This window comes from Hemitrygon akajei, chromosome 21 (assembly GCF_048418815.1).
Source record: "Hemitrygon akajei chromosome 21, sHemAka1.3, whole genome shotgun sequence".
In the NCBI taxonomy this organism is placed as follows: domain Eukaryota; kingdom Metazoa; phylum Chordata; class Chondrichthyes; order Myliobatiformes; family Dasyatidae; genus Hemitrygon; species Hemitrygon akajei.
Genome location: NC_133144.1, coordinates 40,400,646 through 40,422,318, shown reverse-complemented (window position 1 = coordinate 40,422,318; position 21,673 = coordinate 40,400,646). Strand labels below are relative to the sequence as shown.

Here is a 21,673-nt window from a genome sequence, read left to right as displayed (position 1 = left end):
GATCACTCAATCTGGCCCTTTGACCCAGTATCAATGCTGACCAAGTTGCCTGAAACACACCATCAAGCTGTAGATCACAGGCTCCGACAGTACCAGAGTCAAAAAGAAAACAAAAATGTGAAAGGAGTAAAAGAAGCAGCTTTGTGGACTAGCTGGAAGATGTCGCCTGAGGTAGCATTGTTCGCTGGCACCATCTTGACGCAAATGACGCACTTCCCTATGTGTTTTGATGTTTCAATGTACATGTGGCATATAAAATTAATGTAATCTAATATAATCTCGTGTTAGATTCTACTTGAAGGCCGGGAGATTGATTACTTTCCCTTCATGCTTTTAACGATAAAGCATTTAGTCCTGACTCTAGCAGCTCACTGTTGCTTCCTGGTCTTCTTTGATCCCTTGACTTCATGCCGGAGTCTCTGCTCATTGCTTGGACCTTGAGGCCAACCATCGGAGCTGTTAGTGGGTGGCATAGCACCAACTCCTCCTGAAGCAAATACACACCAGAAGTTATGGACACCCAATCAGCTATATTTCTCCAAACAATTCATAAATTTATGTAGAGTTAAATGGCACAGAGAAGGCCCTTTGACCCAGTATCAATGCTGACCAAGTTGCCTACCTGAGCTAGATCTAGTTGCCCACGTTCTGTGTATATTTGAGCTGAATCTCTCTAAACCTTCCCTAACATGTACCTGTCTAAATGTCTTTTATACAGTATAAAAAAAACTGAAGATGCTGAAAGCTTCTCATGTGGGATTTGTTAAAATTAAGCAAACCCTTCTAAAGGCTCTCTTAAGACCCTTTTGTATTCATAAAGTATCAGCATCTTTTATCACATCGTTATGCTGCATAACAATTTTCCCTGTGCTCAGAGGTTTGAAGAGATTCTGTTGTCTCATTATTATGCAGTGTCCCAAATCAATGGCATTTCATTATCCAACAGAAAATTGGATCATCCAGTCTTATGAGGAATTTCCGTCATAGCTATTCCAATCTGCTTCACATAATGAGTTTCAAACCCACAGTGTGAATTAATATCAAGGCTCTCTCATGGTTAGGCATCACTGACACAATAGTAAACAATTCAATCCCCACTCCAGATCATGAACTCATTCCCAGCACCACAAAAATCTAATATTATGTTAAAAAATCCCTTTCCAAGTTAATTCTGATAATGGATGGATTTTAACACATGTTGCTTGAAAGCCTTTTTTATTTAGAGATACAGCACAAAACAGGCCCTTCTGGCCCAATGAGGGGGGCCATGCAGGACCTTATTTAACGCTAGCCTAATCGCAGGGCAATTTACAATGACTATTAACCTACTAACCGGTACATCTTTGAACTGTGGGAGGAAATTGGAGCACCCGGAGGAAATCCACACAGTTTCATGGGGAAAAGATACAAACTCATTATAGGCGGCACTGGAAATGAACTGGGAACTCCAGAGCTGCAACAGAGTTGCTCTAATCACTACACCACTGTGGCACCATTTTTCTCAGTGTCCTGTCACAGTATTGGGTTGGTAACCACTGCTGGAGCAGCAGTAGACAAGATTGTTGTTAATATTAGTGGCATTTCAGCTCCGAAAATAGTTTCATTTGCAATTCACTGACGAAATTAACAGTTTCCTGGCAAAGAGCAAAATGTTCTTTATGTGTTGTAAATAAGATTATTTTATAATAGCAAGAATAATGCTGTTCTTTTTCAATATGCACCGCTTCTGCAAAATCTTCTTTTCATTGAATGTTCTAATAACATGTTTTTCTTGATTTCTCTTCTCATTTTTCTCCCTCTTTCATTTGCTGTATGCCGCTCGTTTGTCTCACCTCTATGTCATTATTTATGTCTTAAATTCTTGTAATCTCCAACTATGGAACAATCTGCCAGATCCCTGTGTATAAGACAAATTTTAAAAAACTGCAGATTTCAGAAATCTGAAATAATAACAGAAAATGCCAGAAAAATAAATAACAGCTCAGGCAGCATCTGTGGAAAGAGGAAAAAAATCTTACCTTTTAGTTTAAAGATCTAGTATCAGAAATCAGTAAGACGAACAAGTTTGTTTAGATAGAAAATAACTTTTAATTAACTTGATCTCTCAGTTTGCTTTCTTCCCCATTCCAAACCCCCAATTACCAGTTTCTTTCCTCTTTTCCCCATGTGGTTCCATCACTCACATACTCAACCCACCTGAACCCCCAGTCCACTTCCCCTCTCACACTGTTCCCATGTATGCATTATCCCTCCAGCATTTTGTGTGTGTTGCTTGGATTTCCAGCATTAGCAGATTTTCTCTTGTTTGTGAGAATCACTTTTTATCTGGTTCCACTCATCACTTTCCTTTCTGATCATGTTCCATTATCTGCAGCTTTTTGTTATCTCCATTAACCACTTCACAGCCTCCATCCATATCTCTACCCTTCCCTCCCTCACCTCCTCCATCTACCCATCCATCCTTCCTCACCTGGACCCACCTACCAATTGCCAGCTCCCGCTCACCTCTTTACATTGACTATCTCCCCTGCACACTATCAATCTTGATGCAGCATTTCAACCCAAACCATCGACTACCCCCTTACCTTCAGTGATGCTGCTGAACCTACAGATTGTCCTTTGCTTTTTACTCTCTTTCTCAGTTTTGATGAAGAGAAGCAGAAATGAAACCTCAGGTCAAAGAAACATCAAGTCAAAACCTTCATCAGGTTCTTATTTCTGAAATGCTAACTCCATTCTCTATCCAGTTTATCATGGGTAAAGTCCTCCCCACCACTGAGTACATCTACATGAAACTTTGGTGCAGGAAAGCAACATCACCACGGACCCCCACCACCCAGGAAATAAAGATTGCAGGAGAAAAGTCAAAGTTCCAAGTAAATTTATTATCAAAGTACATATATGTCACCATGTATTACCCTGAGATTCATTTTCATTCGCAGTTTTCAATAAATCAATGAAAAACAACGCAAAGACTGACAAACTGCCAATGTGCAAAAGAAGGTAAACCGTGCCAATACAAAAAAAATTTAAAAAAGAAAAAAAGAAGAAAGAAAGAGAGAGAGAGAAATCATGAGATATAGAGTTCTTGAAAGTGAGTCCATAGATTGTAATCAGTTCAGTGTTGAGGCGAGAGGCGTTATCCATGCTGTTACAATGGCCAATTAACCTAGCAGCCTGTACACCTTTGGGATGTGGGGAGAAACCAGAGCACATGGAGGGAAGTTTGAGTCTGAGTTGAGCTGTGACAGAGCAGTTCTACTGTATCACCCTAATGGAGAATTGTTCACTGACAACAATACAGATGGGAGAGATGGTTTTGATCATTTGTCCGCTGGGTTATGACCGGAGCTTCCACTGCACCAGTACCACCCATATTGAATATTAGACAGGAATACGAATTGAATCAAGTATGAATGAGGGAAGAAGGCGCCTGATTTTCTTTCCCGTGAACTGAACTTGCATCCAAAGCCTCGTTTTAGTTTCAACAGAACCTTTCAGCAGCCATTCGCCTGAAGGACAACCGTATGGGTGTTTCGGAGGGGGTGTGTTGGGTAAAGAACGCAAATACTGTACCTCCCTTCAATTACAGTACCATGTAGATTTTAGCAAAAACATTGCAAGAGGAAACTCAAAGTTGATGAGGATTCAGACAATTCCCATTGGAGATCTGACAGCACTAAATGCTACCTGGGGCTTGTGTATTTAATATTATTTGTCAGTCTTGCAGGCAATGAAAATGTCATTGTTAATATTATGGAATAATCTCTTGTTTAAACTGAAACAGAGACACACTGTCAGAGCATTAGTAAAGGAACTGGCGTTTACACCTACCTAGTCTGTGTCCTATCTAACAATGTGAATGACTGATGTTATAATTAATTGATGGCTTTATCTGCAAAGATTCTAATTCTTGTGTTTTTCTGACTACCTCTCACTTCATTGAACAAGGTGCATAAATAAGCTTAATTTTCAAAATGTTTTGTTGGTCTTGTAATCACTTCAAATATTTAATTTAAATGAAATCTCACACTTGATAACACACAATCTCAGTGAAAAGCTGTTCTTCCAATCTTGTTAGGTCTTCAGCATTGCAGAGTTTCACACCCTGAATGACATATCATTATAATTCACAGCTTTCGGTGCAGCATGACTGGTGAAAGAGATCCCAGGTTGCCAGACTATTTCTACAAGCCTGAAGTATCGTCGCCTACACCAGTAGATGAAGAGTACCTGACCATTAGTTCGACCTCAGCCTCCTCAATATGTGACAGTCCAGACAGCCAATCACCTAATGCCTCTATCCCAAAACTTTGTGTCTTGGTGCCTTCCACTGAGATATCGGGAGTAACAGAGAAAGACGCAAGTGATAAAGTGGAATGGGAAGACGTCGAGGAGTTAGATTATGAAGTGGAAGCAGGAATGAGGAATGAAGATGATGATGATGAAGATCCAAATTTAGTAAGTGTGGCATGAGGTGGTTCTGTAAAACAATAGAAGTTTTACACTGTTCACCACGTTATAGCTCACTTGCTGCTTGTGTACTAGTGTTTCGGAAAGTCTTTGCATCAGGAATGAATGGACTAGACTTGATAATAATCCACTGAACACTTGTACCAGACATGATACAAATGTTCTCAGAAGATTTAAAAGCTAAAATTATATGAGTTAATGCTCAGCCTTTGTAATGTCAGTATTACTGGAATTATGTCTGAATGCTCAGTGGAGAATGGCTTCATGTAACAATAGAACGATCCCGTTTGTAAAGAAATAAAATAATTAACACTGAAGGTGATTAAAACCTTTACCTAAGGAGATCAGTGAAATATTTTTTTATAAATTCTGTATAACTTTGGTAAAGAGTTGTGTAATGCTACCAGAAGGAGAGGGATTACAGGGAGTAAGTGTGCAGATCTAGCTTTGCCTTAGGTGATATCGGTTCAGCACCACATTAAGAAAAAGCTGGGTTACCAACAATATGATGTGAGATGACTGCTGGTGACACCCTCAGTGAGCAGGACACATGCAAAATCTGAAGTGTAGAAATGACAGCATTGTGAATACTTGCTGCAGAACTGTTGGATAACGCGAGTCAGCTACACAGTGTGGGATGTATAGGTATTTCGGATAAGAGATTCACTGCATAATACTCTCTGCAGCTGAGTTAAAGAGATAAGCAAGCAAAATTCTGCAGGTGCTGGAAATCTGAGAGAGAAACCAAAACTGCTTACTGTACTCAGCCTAATATGAGGGAAATAGAGATATTTTCAGGTCCTAAAGGTTTTTAAATTGCTCATAAATGTGCTATTCTTTTAAAACAAAATCACTGTACCCTGTGATGTTAAGCTCTGGGTCTGTGGATCTTAAGCTCAACTAGTTGTTAGTGTCTTGTTAAAATATTGAGCAGCAACTTGGTGCCTGCAAGTTTGTCCAGTGAAACTTTAATAAGTCAGACATGGGTCCTTAAAGCTTATCTAATTCAAGTGTCTATCATAATATTTTATTAAAGGTACCCAAATGTCCACTCTTGCTAATAATATGACTAAAACTATTAGAACAGTCTGTGGTACCCAAGTGGAAAACTGACCTTGGTTGGAGATTGACACAGATGAGTGGCATCTATGGTAACTGATTGCACGGGATTAGCTGATGATAAGGTCTTGGCTTGCACATAGCTCTTCAAGACAACAGATGTCCTTCTAAACCCTCTCGTGCTTTACTGAAGGGGTTTAATGATCAGCACTAGGAAGGTTCTCTCATGTAGGACAAGGGCAAGTTGTGTCGTTCAAAGCCACTGCACTATTTGAGGAAAAATCCCTCTTTACTTAAGTCTCAAAGCATTATACAAATAACAAAAACAATCATGATGTTTTCAAGAAATTAAATGCTAATTTCAGAAGTGTATCATAATGGAATTAATGAGGAGCCATTTTCCATGAAAATATGGTGACCATTCATAATTCACTTTGTTATGATTGAAATGAATTAAATTTATATTAAATTGACTACATGATCACTTTGTTTCCATTGTGACTGGAATAGATATTGTTTTAGAGTTCAGTACCAGCAACATTTCCCTGCTGTAATAATCATCTTCTTAATTATTTCACTGTTTGTCTTTTTGCTTTGAGTTCATTTTGTGGCAGGGATGGAGTTTGGAGAGCAGTTTGAAACCCTCCATTCCACCATTCTCAGATACTAATTATTTCACATCATACCTGACTATTTATGCAAAGCCTTTCCTAATTCATTTTATGTAATAACCCTTCCTGGCTGATCTATAGTTCGTTTCTTTGGCTACTCTGCTGTACATTTTCCAGTTAACCCTCTCATTATGAAATAAACAGAAAGTGGGAATGAGATATTCAAACCTGTGCAACACCGTAACACAGGGGGGTCAGATTAAATTGTATATGGACACGCAGTTTGGAAGGCAAAGATCAGGGTCAGGAACTCTACTGGATTCTTTTCTTTCCTGTTCCAGGGCACCAAACTTGCATTGTGCCACTCCTATTGAAATCAGCTGACTAAGACCAAAAAACCAAAAGACATAGGAGTAGGTTTGGGTCATTTGGCCCATCAAATCTGCTCCACCATTCAATCATGACTGATTTATTATCCCTCTCAACCCCATTGTCGTGCCTTCTCTCCATAACCTTTGATGCCCTTACTAATCAAGAATCTATAAACCACCAGTTTAAATATATCCAATGACTTGGCCTTCACTGCAGTTTGGGGCAATAAATTCCACAGATATGCTGCCTTTTGGACAAAGAAATTTCTTCTCATCTCTAGTTCTTAAGGAGCATCCTTGTATTCTGAGTTTGTTCCCTCTGGTCCTAAACTCCCCCAGTATAGGAAACATCCTCTCCATATCCTTTCAATATTCGATAGGATTAATTGAGAACTCGCCTCATTGTTCCAAACTCAGTGGATACAAGCCCAGAGCCATCAAATCCTCACTTAACCCTTTCATTCCTGGGTTCATTCTCGTGAACCTCCTCTGAACCCTCTCCAACGTCAGCACACCCTTTCTTAGATAAAAGGCCCCAAACTACTCACAATACTTCAAGTGCACTCTGATCAATGCCTGATCAACTCTAAAGCCTCAGCATGATTTTATACTTTAGTCCTCTTGAAATGAATGCTAAGTAAAGGTCTATGTCACAAACAAGAGAAAACCTACAGATGCTGGAAACTCAAGCAGCACACACAAAATGCTGGATGAACGCAGAATTAGGCCATCCATGGCCTTCTGCACTGTTGGGACAAGGTGGCCACACTTAGGTTGGAGGAACAACACTTTATATTCCGTTTGGGTGGCCTCCAGCCTAATGGAATGAACATCAATTTCTCAGACTTCCAGTAATGCCTTCCCCCCCCCCCCCCCCGCCACTTCACTATTTCCCATCCCCTTGCCCCTCTCTCATGTTTTCTCTTTGCCTGCCCATCATCTTCCTCTGATGCTCCTTCCCAGCCCCCTTTTCTTTCTTCCATGGACTCCTTCCTCTTTCACCACTCAACTTCCTATCCCTTTGCTTCATCCCTCCCCCTCCAAGTTTAACCTATCGCCTGGTGTTCCTCTCTCCCCTCCCCCACCTTTCAAATCTACTCCTCAGCTTCTTTTCTCCAGTCCTGCCGAAGGGTTTCAGCCTGAAACATCGACTGTACTTTTTTCCCACAGATGCTGCGTGGCTTGCTGAGTTCCTCCAGCATTTTGTGTGTGTTGCAAAGGTTTATGATGGTCAGAGTCTGCATGGTTGAGGCTGCCCTCATGCAATTCAAACATATTCAGTCCTTGGAGAACCACTTACTTTTCTCTTTTGTTATCTTTGGGTGTTGCCTTGTGTTCCATGCCAGCTGCAACACTTCAGGGAAGGGAAAGTGGTTCAAAACAGGGTGCAGCAACTACTTGCTGGAATGGCTCCAGGGTTAAGCTCCAAACTTAGAGCAAAGAATGTTGAGGAGAAACTTGATCAAGATATTCAGGATCCTAACTGGTCTAGATAGGGGCATCTCCCCACCCATTAACACATGTTTCAAGTTTCAGGATTTACAGTTTTGGACAAATAAGGTAAATGCGGGAAAAGCATTTCATTCAGAAGGTAGTTACTACTTGGAATTGACTGGTGGGTACAGAATTAATCAGTGCCATCAAAACTGAGTTAGGTAGGCACTTGAGAGAGGATTATTGGCAGGTCTGTGGGAGATAAAGTTGTGAACAGAACTGCTGAGATACTCTACTGGTGGACAACCATTTGGCCACAGATGGGCCAAATGTCATCCAGTTGTGAAATAATAATTCTCTGATACATGCCTTCATTGGGAAGATATCCATGTGATTAATGATATTCTGAGAGCCCTCAAATTACGGTGCATGATAATAGCAGATGGCATTGATGTTTCCCTTACTTCTACCCTGCACCCTATAAAGCTTCTCCAGTAGGAGATCAGGACAGGATTTGCATCTTATTGCTAACAATGAGGCAGGAAAGTGATGCAACTCGCATTTCTTTGCATCACAGAGCAACTAACAAGTTAGAGGAGATTCACAACCAGTTTAAATGTACCCAATGACTTGGCCTTCACAGCAGTTTTAAGGCAGTAAATTCTACAGATTCACAAGGAAGAAAGTAACAGCAAATATCGGGTCTGAACTGGAAACACAAGAAGTTAGTAGAATAAAGGGAATAATGAAGAAGCAACGTCTACCCAGCCTGGTTCATTACCCTGCTGTGCTAACAATGAAAACTGTCCCCAGTTAACTTTTCTCTGTAGTGGCCAACCCTGATATAATTGCGACTGGTTCATCTTTTTCCCCACCATCCACCAAAACACCAGGGTCAAGGTATTGTACACCCGCCAGTTAGCTTACCAACCGGCATGTCTTTGTGGGAGGAAACTGGAACACTCTCCTGAAACCTAGGTGACTATAGGGAGAACATCAATGCAGCACTGGATGTCAATAGGGAACGCAGGTTGTTGGAGATTTGCAACAATGCACTATTGCTTGACCACGTGGTAGTCCTAATGGTCAGAGGAACATTTGAGAGAGCTGGGCATGGTTTTGAACTGTAACACACAGTTGAACTGACATTGAAGAGTCTACTGAAATGACTTTATTTGCATTTATTTGCAACAGTAACTGCTTCCATTTAGGTAGAGCCTTCAATGTTGCCTGGTTCATAGGAGTGTTACAGAACAAGAGTTGGCAATGGCCTAGAAGAGGAAATGCCCTTTTCAGTTTTCCCTTTCCCTTTTCCCTTTTCAGTGATTCAGTTGACTTTTTAGAAGCTCCCACTCCAAGTAGTGGTAAGATCCATATTCTTTCTACTTGGATTGGTTCACAGAGGATGTGACCTTCTAACAACTGAGCCTAATGCTCGAACCTGCTCATGCCCAAGTTGCAGCATAGAGCATCAGCAAACTTCACATTGAGCTCCATGATGAGATACTGGAATAAACTGGTTTTGAGGAGCTTCTAAACTGAGGAAAGAGATGAAGATCCAGGAGGCCTGGGAGGGAAATTCCACACATTCTAGCCCAGCCAGATGCTACTATGGTCACCAGGGTGGAGGAATGGAAACTGAAGAAGGTCAGGAGATTACACACAGCACACAGTAGGAGCAACAGTCTTGATATGGGTGAGGAGATTCAGTGCCAAGCACCCATCATTTGGGAATTAAGTTGATGAATGAATTAAACTTCACATAAGTTCTCACAAAGACAGAGCTGCGAATGGAAAGTAATTGAGTTGGCGTGTCACGCCCACACAAGGTGGCTTACACAGTCAGATGTGGATATCCCAAAATTCTCTTGGAGCTGCACCATAGCTCGGTGTGTGTAATTGGACAGAGGGAGCAAATGCAGCTTGGATTCATTGTCACTATCACTCACTGATTCCTTTCTTTAGCCCATAATTCGGGAATATGAGATGTACGTAACCTTGAAGAAAAATAAGAAGGGAAGCTTGGGCTTCACTATGGTGCGTAGTAAACTGGACAACTGCTATTACATCCGTGAGGTGCTGAACAACCCCGCCAAGGCTGACGGCAGACTCAGAGCAGGAGACAGGCTCATAACGGTAACACTGGTTTATATATTGGCTGGTCTTTACCTGTCACATTGACTGTCATGTGTCGTTGGGTCAAGATTGGCAAACACACCAAGTTCCACAAATGCCTCCAATCCACTTCTGCTTTTTTGCTGACACAGAACAGAAACAGGCCTTTCAGTTCAGCTCATTCATGTCAACCAAGATGCCTATCTGTGCTAATCCCATTTCTCTGCATTTGGTCTATACCTTTCTAAACATTTCCTATCCATGTACCTGTCTAAATGTATTTAAAATATGGTAATTATACTGGTCCCTACCACTTCCTCTGGCTTTTCGTTCAATATATCCACCATCCTCTGCATGAAACCTTATGCCTCAAATCCCCTTTAAATCCTCCCCCTCTCATCTTAAATCTATGGCCTTCAGTTTTAGATTTCCCTATCCAGAAAAAAGGACTGTGATGATCTACCCTATCTATACTCTGCATAATTTTATTAACCTCCATAAGGTCACCCCTCAGTGTCCTTCACTCCAGGAAAAATAGTCCCAATCTCTCCAAACTTACCTTATAACTCAAGTCATTCAGTCCAGACAATATTCCAGTGAATCTTGAATCTTGAATCTCTCTCCACATCCTCCTTTTTATCATGGTGACCGCAACTGTACAAAATACTCCAAGTATGGCCTCACCAAAAATTAATTCGAATGTAATATGATGTCTCAACTCTCATATTCAATGCCTCAGTTAATAAAGGCACATATTCCTTACACCTTCTTCACCAACTTGTCTCCCAACATCACCACTCCCAGAGGACCATAAATTTGTACCATAAATAAGACCTTGCTGTTCAGTAACAGTCCCCAGAGCACTGTCATTCACTGATTGACTGGTCTAACTTACAAAATACATCGCTTTGCACTTGGTTAAATTCTATCAGCCATTCTTTTGCCCATTTTCCTGGTTGATCTATATCCTATTGTAACTTTAACAACTGTCTTCACTGTCTAGAGTATTGCCAGTTTTGGAGTAATCTGCAAACTTGCCACCTATATTCTCTTCCCATTCATTACTATAAATGATGAATACAAAAGAACAAACTGATCACATCACTGATTGCAGGTCTCCAATATGAAAAGCTGCCATTGACTACCACCCTCTACCTAACCCCAAGCCAATTTTATATCTAAATTTTCTGTCTCACCCAGGATCGCATGTATTCTAGCCTAAAGATTAAATCCCTTTTCATTCTTCAAAGCTGCCCATGACAGGATTTGTTGTCTCAGGAGAGTACAGATTATTCCACCTGAATTTATAGTATTTACAGAGGTTGGATTTACTTCTATTGGCATAGAGAGGAGTGTAAGAGCTAACTAACTTTCATAGTGCATTTCCCAATGATCTCAAGTATGTGGATTGAGGAATGATGGGAAATAATTAACACAGAATAGGGGAACGATTTATTGGCTAAGTAGTGGGAATATTGCAGTGAGAAATCAGGGTGAGAAAGCAATGAGAAAAGGCATGGTAAGGGAAGGAGAAGGTTTGAAGGTGACACACATGCAGTGGACCAAGGGTACAATCAGGGGAGGGTCATCAGGCAGGGAAAATATGGACAAGTCAAGGGTGGCAGAATTGACAAGAAGGGAATAAATTCACTCTGGATGGAAGGATGGTACAGAGTACTTCAACCATGGAAGCTAGTGTGGGGTACATTTTGTGACAGTGTTGGGGAGATAGGTCAAATCAGAGTATGGCGTGTTTGAGGGTAGGGTTGCATTGTCAAGGAAGAGTCAGAGGACGGGATAAAACTTGTGAAAGGATGGGGTTTGGACTGAGTACACTGTGTGAGAGGGTCAGAGTGCGGGGCTCAGATTGTTTTAGATAGGGTTCAATGTTTCAGAGGGTGGGGCTTGGATCAGGTACAAGGTACAATGGAGTACTGGTGATTGGACAGAGCACAGTGTGTCTTGAGACCTGGAGGACTACAGTCTGTTGGAGAGGACAGAGTGTCACAAAATACACCATGGCTCTACCCTAATCTGGCACTGGATTGAGAAAACTTCTCTTTCTGTGTACTGCTGGGGGGGGGGGTTCTAATCTGGCAACGTGGCTATTGAATGCACAGCGAATGATCCCAGTGGCACCTGAATGAATAACTTTTTGTAATCAATCTCTGTTCATTCGCAGATCCTTGGGAAACTCCTTTGGGAAATTGTTACATAAAATCCATAAATTCCTCAGTAATATGTAGAGTGTAGCAGAGCTAATAACTATTAAAGGGATGTTTGCTTCTCTATTACAGCCTGTCACCGTGCAGAAAAGAGTTGTGCAATATTCCCCTGTCTCTTCATTAGTCTGCAATCTGACTCATTTATGCACTAAAGTGCAGTGCAGAAAGTAATAAAAAATGGATCAATAATCCTTTGGAATTTATTATATTTACTCAATAGTGACTCAGTTCAATAGCTGAAAATTCCCCTTGGACCTCTTTCAATCGGATGCTGATGTCTTTAAACATTTCAGTCCACCCACCCACATCTGTTACGTCAGAAGCCGATTAGGAGGCGGTTGTTGGTAAAAGCGCTCAGGCTCCGAAGTGTCGCTGGCTTCAGCCACATTAACATTATGTTAGTTTATTTCTTGCAGTCATTCTATTCATCCTAGTTTCAGCTGCTTTCAAACACCTACCCATAAGAATGATTCACCCTCTAATCAGGAGAATTGGACATTCAAGCCTTTCCATCATCAAGCTGACACGACATAGAAGTATAAAAAGAGTAGGTCATTCGATCCTTTAAGACTACTCTGTGAAGCTGGTGAAGCTTCACAGCACTCCCTCCGTGGCAAGTATGTTCTTCCTTGGGTATGGATATACTCTGTGTAGTCTCACGTGTACCTTGTATAACTGCGACAAGACAACCTTGCTCTTCTACTGAAAACCTTTCGAATGAAAACCCAACATACCATTGAACTTGTTAGCTGCTTTGCTGCTCCTGTATGTTTGCTGTGCTTGGCTGGTGTACAATGACACTCAGGTCCCTTTGTACATGGTTCTATTAACATTTACGTAATGCTCCATCCACAGGTCATGCAGCATAGACGCAGGGCATTCAGCTCACCTTGCCCATGCTGACAGGTGGGCACACATCCATTTTAATCTCATTTACCAACATTTGTCCCATAGCCAACCAGGGCTAAGTGATTCAGGTGCTTGTCTAGACCTATTTAAATACTATTAACAGCTCTGGTTCCACCACTCTCCAAGGCAATGCACTCCAGGTACTCACCACTCTCTGAGTGAAAAAGGTCACCCTCACATCCCCTCTAAGTCTCTTGTCTGTTGCCCTAAATCTATGTCCTCTAGTTTTATCACATCTGATTTGGACAGTTCAGTCTGCAGTCTACACTATCCATACTCCTCTTAAGTGTATATATCTCAGTCATGCTCCCATTAGCTTCTACCACTCCAGGGGAAAAAGCCCCACCTTCTGCAGCCTCGCCTCATAACCAAAATGTTCCATTCCAAGCAACATCCTGGTGGATCTCAAAGTTCAAAGTAAGTTTATAATGAAAGTATGTACTGTATATATCACCATTTTACCTTTGCACTTTCTTCAACGTCATTTGGGTATTGACCAACCCCGTTAATTTCTGATAAACTATATCAAATGACAACTGTGGCTTATTGTCAATTGAAGATCATAAAGCTATTAAGAGACAGGAGCAAAAAATCGGTCATTCAGCCCATCAAGTCTGATCTGCCATTTCATTATAGCTAAACTCTGGAGGAGCCATCTGTCCTTTGTCACTATTCCCAAAAATACAGAGTGCTGGGTGTACTCACCTGTTAACAAGGAAAGCCAGGATATCTCTGCATGGACCCAATGGCTTTCTGTATCTCCTACAGGGGTGAATATTTTCCAAGTTTTTCGTGATTCTGCCATGAATTTACCCATTCATTCTAATTGTCTAAGATGTATTGAATCTATGGTTGATAAAGAGCTGTTGACTTTGGCTTTTATTCAGAATATTGTCAAAGCTGATGCTTGCATTGCAGGTCAAAAAAAGTGCTGCACTGCTGTAAGACATTTGACAAGGGGAAAGGACCATTAAACTATTGGCATCATGCGTAGCAGAGAAGAAATTTGAACTAAAAGCAATACTTTAAGTTAACTTTTCCATTGTTATGTAGGTAAACGGCTTTGACGTCACAAATATCTCACATGAGAATGCCATTAACTTGCTACGGGCTGCTCCCATCAAACTTACCCTGATGGTAGGACGAGCGGCCCAGAACCTGCTTCCAGTGCCACCTTTGGAAAAGATCCCTGACATCATCCTGCAGAAAGGCCCAAATGGACAGTTAGGTACGTGCTGCACCATTTGCCCAAGAAACTTTGGACTCGTGTTATGTAACTGAAGTGGTTGCAGCTTCCAATTGTTCCATTCAGCTGCAGGCCATTTCTTCTCACTCAAACTTATGCTGTTTTCTTGAAAGATAGGTGACTAGGTGGTGGAAAAATCTTTCTGGAAAGTTCCCCGAAACACAAATTAGTTTTAGGCACTAAAAAAAAATCAGCTTTTATAAGAATCCTGTTCCGAAGAGACTTGTTTTACAGGTCTCTGTTTTAATAGGGCATTCAGAAACAATGCCTTATAATTACAAGACTACTATTTAATTCTATTTTTTTTTAGAATAACAGCAATCAAAACTCTTGGCAACTCTGACAAATGTTGACATTCCCCATTGGATTAATGATCAAAGATTTATGCCACAGAGTTCTTTTGCACAATGTTCATGCTGGATGTTGTATATTTATGTCAATTCCTTATTTAATTTCCAAGTTTTATATTCTTCTTTCAGTTTAAAGAAATGAGGAACTGGGTCCTGTTGATTCCTTTATGTGATGAGTGGGCATAATTAAGTTTGAGGGGTTTGGGCCATTCCCATGGTGCAAGACATATTTAGGGTGGTTGTATGTCTCAGTCCAAAACGTTGACTCTTTATTCTTTTCCATAGATGGTGCCTGACCTGCTGAATTCTTAAAGCATATTGTTTTACATTGGATTTCCAGTATTTATAGAATCTCTTGTGTTTATGTAGAGTAGACAAAGTCATTAGTTTGGGATGGGCTTCGATTACCCCCAACCAGAGGTTTCAGGCCTACTTTTTAGCAGCCAGTAAGTGTTGTTAGAAAGCTGGATTGTTTTCAAAAATAAATAGCCAAAAAGACTATTATTTCACCAAGATGGAATATTCCCTCTGTTGGCATTGAAGATTGCACATGTGATTTGAAATCATGGCTATATGTGCTACTGCATTATTATGGGTATCCCACTGAAATGAAGCAAAGGAGATGTTAATGGATACCTGGAAGAGATACCACCTTCATAAGTGATTACACAGAGTGAACATGCAGTCATGATCTTGTGCTATCTTACAGAGAGATATTCACAGACTTTATATTTGGACCATTGAACATTATTGCATGTGAACGTGCTTCCAAGTAGTGCTAATTTTCATGAAATTATTTGTCAGACTATCCAGAAGTATTCTCCGTTGGCAATTAAAACCATGAAGCAGAAATATTTCACCCATAGCTCCTTTACACTGAAGCTACATAAATTCAAACTTGATATTGTGGGGAAGTACTTATTCAATCAAAGCAGAAGGTAGTTGCCTAGTTTTATCAGTTATTAACCAGCCCCTGTGTCTGCTAGCTTTGCCCAAAAATATGCTAAATATAAAAGCCCTGATACCACTCTCAGTTAACAAATCAAAATGTTGATAAATTAGCTATCATCTACGATAATAGCGGTAATAAAGAACATTTCATGAGAGCCATGTGATTTGCTAACATGATGAAATATTATTTATTATAACTCCAGCCTGTGCTAAGAAGCTGAAGGGTGTCAATATTTTTCTCAATGTAGAGCAACATCAAAGCTGCTCTTCAGAGTGGATGCAATGCAGGAATGCTAATGGTGATGGAGCCTTGGCAGATTTATTGACTAATCATCCATAGATGTCACTAAAAATTACATTTATGATGCATTGGGGCCCAGCTTAAACTGCAGCACCAAGTGTGAACAGAATGGCAATGCCCTAAATCATATTTACCACCGTGTTCCAATAAAGGTCTTAAAGGCAAAATGTTGTGACCTTCTGCAATGAGACCTAGAACTGGTTTAAGATTATATTCTGAGATTTCTTTTTAATACTGCAAGCAGATCAAGATTGTAAGCTACAAGGCAGTGAAGTTCAAAGACTGCAGCTTCCCCTCGAGCAGGAGGTTCCCAACCTTTTTTATGTCACAGAGTCTTACCATTAACTGAAGGATCCGTAGACTCCAGGTTGGGAACCCCTGCCTGAGAGTGTGCTATCAGGCACAATGATCCTTAAATGGAGACATTCACCACAGTTCTCTCACAGAAGCGTTACAAACAGAGATGAGGTTTCAGCAAAGTGAACGGCTGGGGGATCTTCCCTCGGAAATTGCAAGGGCTGAGAGTGTGGCCTCACAAAGGGATTTGATTGGATAGATGTGGATAAGGCACTTCCACTAACATATGAACATACAAATTAAGAGCAGAGGTAACCCAATGGGCCCTTGAGCCCGCCCTGTCATTCAGTAGTTGAGATTTTTTTAAGTTTAACTCCCCATTCCTTCTTACTCTTGGTATCTTTTCAATTCTCTGCTTATCAAGAATCTATGTAATTCTACTTTAAAAATACTTTTTTTCCCCCATTGTTCTTTTAAGGAGAGGTCTCCAATGGCAAACACAGTACTTGGTGGGTGGGGGGGGGGGGGGAAGGAGAATCACCTAATTTCTCTCTTATGTGGGCTCACCCTTGTTTATTTGGTTTCTATCAGGATCAGAATCAGAATCGTTATCACCGCATGTATCGTAAAATTTGTTAACTCAGCAGCAGCAGTTCAATGCAGTCCGTAATATAGAAGAAAAGAAATAAATAAGTAAATCAATTACAGTATATGTATATTGAATAGCTTAAAAATTGTGCAAAAACAGAAATAATATATATTAAAAAAGTGAGGTAGTGTTCACAGGTTCATTGTCCATTTAGGAATCAGATGGCAGAGGGGAAGAAGCTGTTCCTGAATCGCTGAGTGTGTGCCTTCAGGCTTCTGTATCTCCTACCTGATGGTAACAGTGAGAAAAGGGCATGCCCTGGGTGCTGGAGGTCCTTAATAATGGATGCTGCCTTTCTGAGACACTGTTCCCTGGAGATGTCCTGGGTACTTTGTAGGTTAGTGCCCAAGGTGGAGCTGACTAAATTTACAACCCTCTGCAGCAGTGACTTTGTTTCGAGATGATAAAGATGCTCTTCCAGGATGAAGTATCCTCCCCACACCCACTCTGTCAAGATCCCTCAGGATTCCAGACGTTTCAGTCTCTTGTGATGGAAATTAAAACACAACAGGTAGAAATTAGATGTTCAATAATAACTTTTAGTGAAGACTCCAGGGCAAAAGTTCTTTAACCAGTGAGCAGTTAGAATGTGGACCTCCCAACTACAAGGATTGACTGAAGTAGATAGTGCAGATGCTTTGAAGAGATGTACTGGATTTTGCTTTGGTGCAATAGGGGACTACCAACCATCTGCTCTCCCATAAATCTCAGACTTCTGTCCACTGAAGCAGAGAAACTCTCAATGAGAAGGGGTAAGTTGCTGATGCATTTGTTGTGCTGTGGGAATGGGGGTTGGAAGGCAGAGTAAGGGGTGAAACTACTGTCTGGTCCCTGAGCTTTACTCCAGCTGGTGTATAGCTAGTGTCCTCTTTCTTGGCATCAGCAACCTATGGAAATAGGTATAGGGGAATCCGTGCCATTTCATTTCACTATTTTAAATATTAGTATTTAATAGGATTTAGTTCATATTTAATCACTTTAGTTTTTAGAAATCTCTTTGAAATAGTTACTAAATGCCTCTTTAAGTGTTTATTAAATTGGCAACATTTACAAACTGTTCAAATGTCTTTTATTTCTAACCAAATGCTAAAGGCCCTCAGGACATTCCTAGTGAAGAGCCTCAGGGTATGTCACCAAAGGTCTCTTTGGAGACGACAGCCTCTCACTACTTGTCCAGGTGTCCACCTCTAGAACTGCAAAGCAAAATGGACTCTGGGCAACAGGCCTAATCATTTGAAAATGGATTACAGCAATGAGGGTAGCAGATAAAGAGTGCAGATTGATGCATTTATAGGCCATCTCCGGGTAAGGACTAGGCCCTGTTTTCACAGTCAATTTTGTTCAGCAGTCAGAAAACACACAAGAATCACTCGATATACTAACCACGGTACTGTGATAAATAGTATCAAAAGCACATATGACTGAAAGAAAGAACAATGAATATAAGTAGAGAGAGAGTCTTACCCTGCTCCGGTGAATGTAACACTAATATATTTATATTTTATTCTTAGAGATACAACAGGATAACAGGACATTCCATCCCAATGAGCCCAGGGAGACCAATTAACCCACTAGTCCATACGTCTTTGAAATGTGGTAGGAAACCAAAGCACCCGGAGAGAACTATGCAGTCATGAGGAGAGCGTGCAAACTCCTCACAGACAGCAGCAAAATTGGATGCGGGTTGCTGGCACCGTAATAGCATTACATTAACTGCTGCACTACAGTAGCTTTGCCGTTGGTCTAATTGCAATTTGTGCTTGTCATTTGCAGGTTTGAAATTAACAGGGGGAATAGGCAGTAAGTGGCAAGGTATCTACGTGCTGGAGGTTGTGCCAAATTCACCTGCCAGCTTGGAAGGCAGCCTGCAACCAAGGGATAAGATCCTTTACATATGTGACATCTGTACCATGGGCATGACTTTGGATGATGCAGTGAAAGCTTGTGACACTCCAAATGGCCAAATAACCATCAAGGCCATGAGGTAAGGGGTTTTCTGATAAAGTTGTGCAAAACGGTTAACTGCAAAGCCTAGTTATATTGAGCACCTAAAAAAATCAGTCTAGTGGGAAGAAAATAGTCAAAATTCAGATAACTTACAGATACAGATAAAGATAAATGTATGAAGTAGGAGCAGAATTAGGCCATTCAGCCCATTGAATCTGCTCTGTCATTCCATCATGGCTGATTCATTATGACTTTCAACCCCATTCTCCTGCCTTCTCCCCATAACATTTGAAGCCTTGACTAATCAAGAACCCATCAACCTCCTCAGCAAATATACCCAATGACTTGTCCTCCATAGCCATCTGTGGCAATAAATTCCACAGATTCACTACCCTCTGGCTAAAGAAATTCCTCCTCATCTCTGTTCTAAATGGGCATTCCTCTACTCTGAAGCTGTGCCTTTTGGTCCTAGACTTGCTCACTATAGGAAACATCCTCTCCACATCCACTCTATCTAGGCCTTTCAATATTTGATATGTTTCAATGAGATCCTCCCTCATTCTTCTAAACAACAGGGTGCATAGTTCGCATGTGTTAATCCTTTAATTCCCAGAATAATTCTCACAAGAACATAAAAAATAGGACCAAGAGTAGGCCATCTGGCCCATTGAGCCTGCTCTGCCTTTCAATAAGATCATGGCTGATTTGGCCATGACTCTTCTCCACCTACCTGCCTTTTCTGCCATAACTTTTAATTTCCCTACAATGCAAAAATCTATCCAACCTTGTCTTAAATATATCCACTGAGATAGCCTCCACTGATTCATTGGGCAGAAAATTCCACAGATTCACCACTCTCTGGGAAAAGCAGTTCCTCCTCTTCTCCATCCTAAATCTACTCCCCCAAATCTTGAGGCTATGTCCCCTAGTTCTAGTCTCATCTACCAGTGGAAACAACTTTCCTGCCTCTATTTTATCTATCCCTTTCATAATTTTATATGTTTTGATAAGATTTCCTTTCATTCTTCTGAATTCCAGCGAGTACAATCCCAGGCAACTCAATCTCTCCTCATGCTCTAACCCGCTCATCTCTGGAATCAACCTGGTGAACTTCCTCTGCACCGCCCCCAAAGCCAGTATATCCTTCCTCAAGTAAGGAGACCAGAACTGCACGTAGTACTCCAGGTGCGGCCTCACCAGTACCCTGTACAGTTGCAGCATAACCTCCCTGCTCTTAAATTCAATCCCTCTGGCAATGAGGGCCAACATTCCATGCACCTGCAAACCAACGTTTTGTGATTTATGTACAAGCACTACCAAGTCCCTCTGCACAGCAGCATGCTGCAATTTTACCATTTAAATGGTAATTTGCACTTTCATTTTCCTTCAAAAGTGGATGACCTCACATTTATCAACGTAGTACTCCATCTGCCAATCCTTGCCCACTCACTTAACCTATCTATATCCCTCTGCAGACTCTCCATATTTTCTGCACAAAGGCCTTCTGAAAATCCAAATAAACAACATCCACTGACTCTCCTTTATCTATTCTGCTTGTTACTTCATGAAAGAATTCCAGCAGATTTGTCAGGGAAGATTTTCCCTTTAAGAAAGCAAGGTGATTTTGCCCTATTTTAGGTGCTTCCAAGTACCCCCAAACCACATCCTTAATAATGAACTCAAACATTAACATCTATACAATCGGTTCCTCATTGATGACATGATCTATTGTTAGTACAAAGAGGATAGACCCATTCTGTTTTTTTATCATGCTCTCCCCACAACTTTGTCAACTCCCAGTCCTCAAGATTAAACCCTTTCCTCCTCACCATTCCAGAACCTAGTCATACTCGAAAGGTCATTACTAAATCCTTTAGAATCTCTTCAGCTACCTGTTTCAGAACCCCGTGCTGTAGTATATTTTATCAGGTGTTATTACCTACCTTCAATCCTTTTAGTTTTCCCAAGCATCTTCTCCTTAGTAATTGCAACTACATTCACTTCTTCCTACTGATGCGCTCGAATTTCTGACATACTGCTGGTGTCATCCACAGTGAAATCTGATGTAAAATACTTATTAAGATTGTCTACCGTTTCTTTGTCCCCCACTCCAGTGTTTTTTTCCAGTAATCTAATTTCCACTCTCACCTCTCTTGTACTCTTTATATATCTGAAAATCTTTTGGCATCCTTTTTTACACTATTGACTATCATATTTAATAACCATATAACAATTACAGCATGGAAACAGGCCATCTCAGCCTTTCTAGTCCGTGCCGAACGCTTATTCTCACCTAGTCCCACCGACCTGCACTCAGCCCATAACCCTCCATTCCTTTCCTGTCCATATACCTATCCAATTTTACTTTAAATGACAATATCGAACCTGCCTCTACCACTTCTACTGGAAGCTCGTTCCACACAGCTACCACTCTCTGAGTAAAGAAATTCCCCATTGTGTTACCCTTAAACTTTTGCCCCCTACCTTTCAACTCATGTCCTCTTGTTTGAATCTCCCCTACTCTCAATGGAAAAAGCCTATCTGCGTCAACTCTATCTATCCCCCTCATAATTTTAAATACCTCTATCAAGTTCCCCCTTCAACCTTATACGCTCCAAAGAATAAAGACCTAACTTGTTCAACCTTTCCCGGTAACTTAGGTGCTGAAACCCAGGTAACATTCTAGTAAATCTTCTCTGTACTCTCTCTATTTTGTTGACATCTTTCCTATAATT

General features: G+C 40.9%; 1 protein-coding gene across 1 annotated transcript in view; it reads left to right on the top strand.

Annotated features, from left to right (window-relative positions):
• Positions 1-21,673, top strand: part of ptpn20 (protein tyrosine phosphatase non-receptor type 20) — a 419,828-nt gene that overhangs the window by 294,843 nt on the left and 103,312 nt on the right. The window contains exons 31-34 of the mRNA XM_073025740.1: positions 4,137-4,461; positions 9,914-10,084; positions 14,251-14,425; positions 18,765-18,975. Coding sequence (XP_072881841.1) covers positions 4,137-4,461; positions 9,914-10,084; positions 14,251-14,425; positions 18,765-18,975 — 882 coding nt within the window. The remainder of the gene's footprint in view (positions 1-4,136; positions 4,462-9,913; positions 10,085-14,250; positions 14,426-18,764; positions 18,976-21,673) is intronic.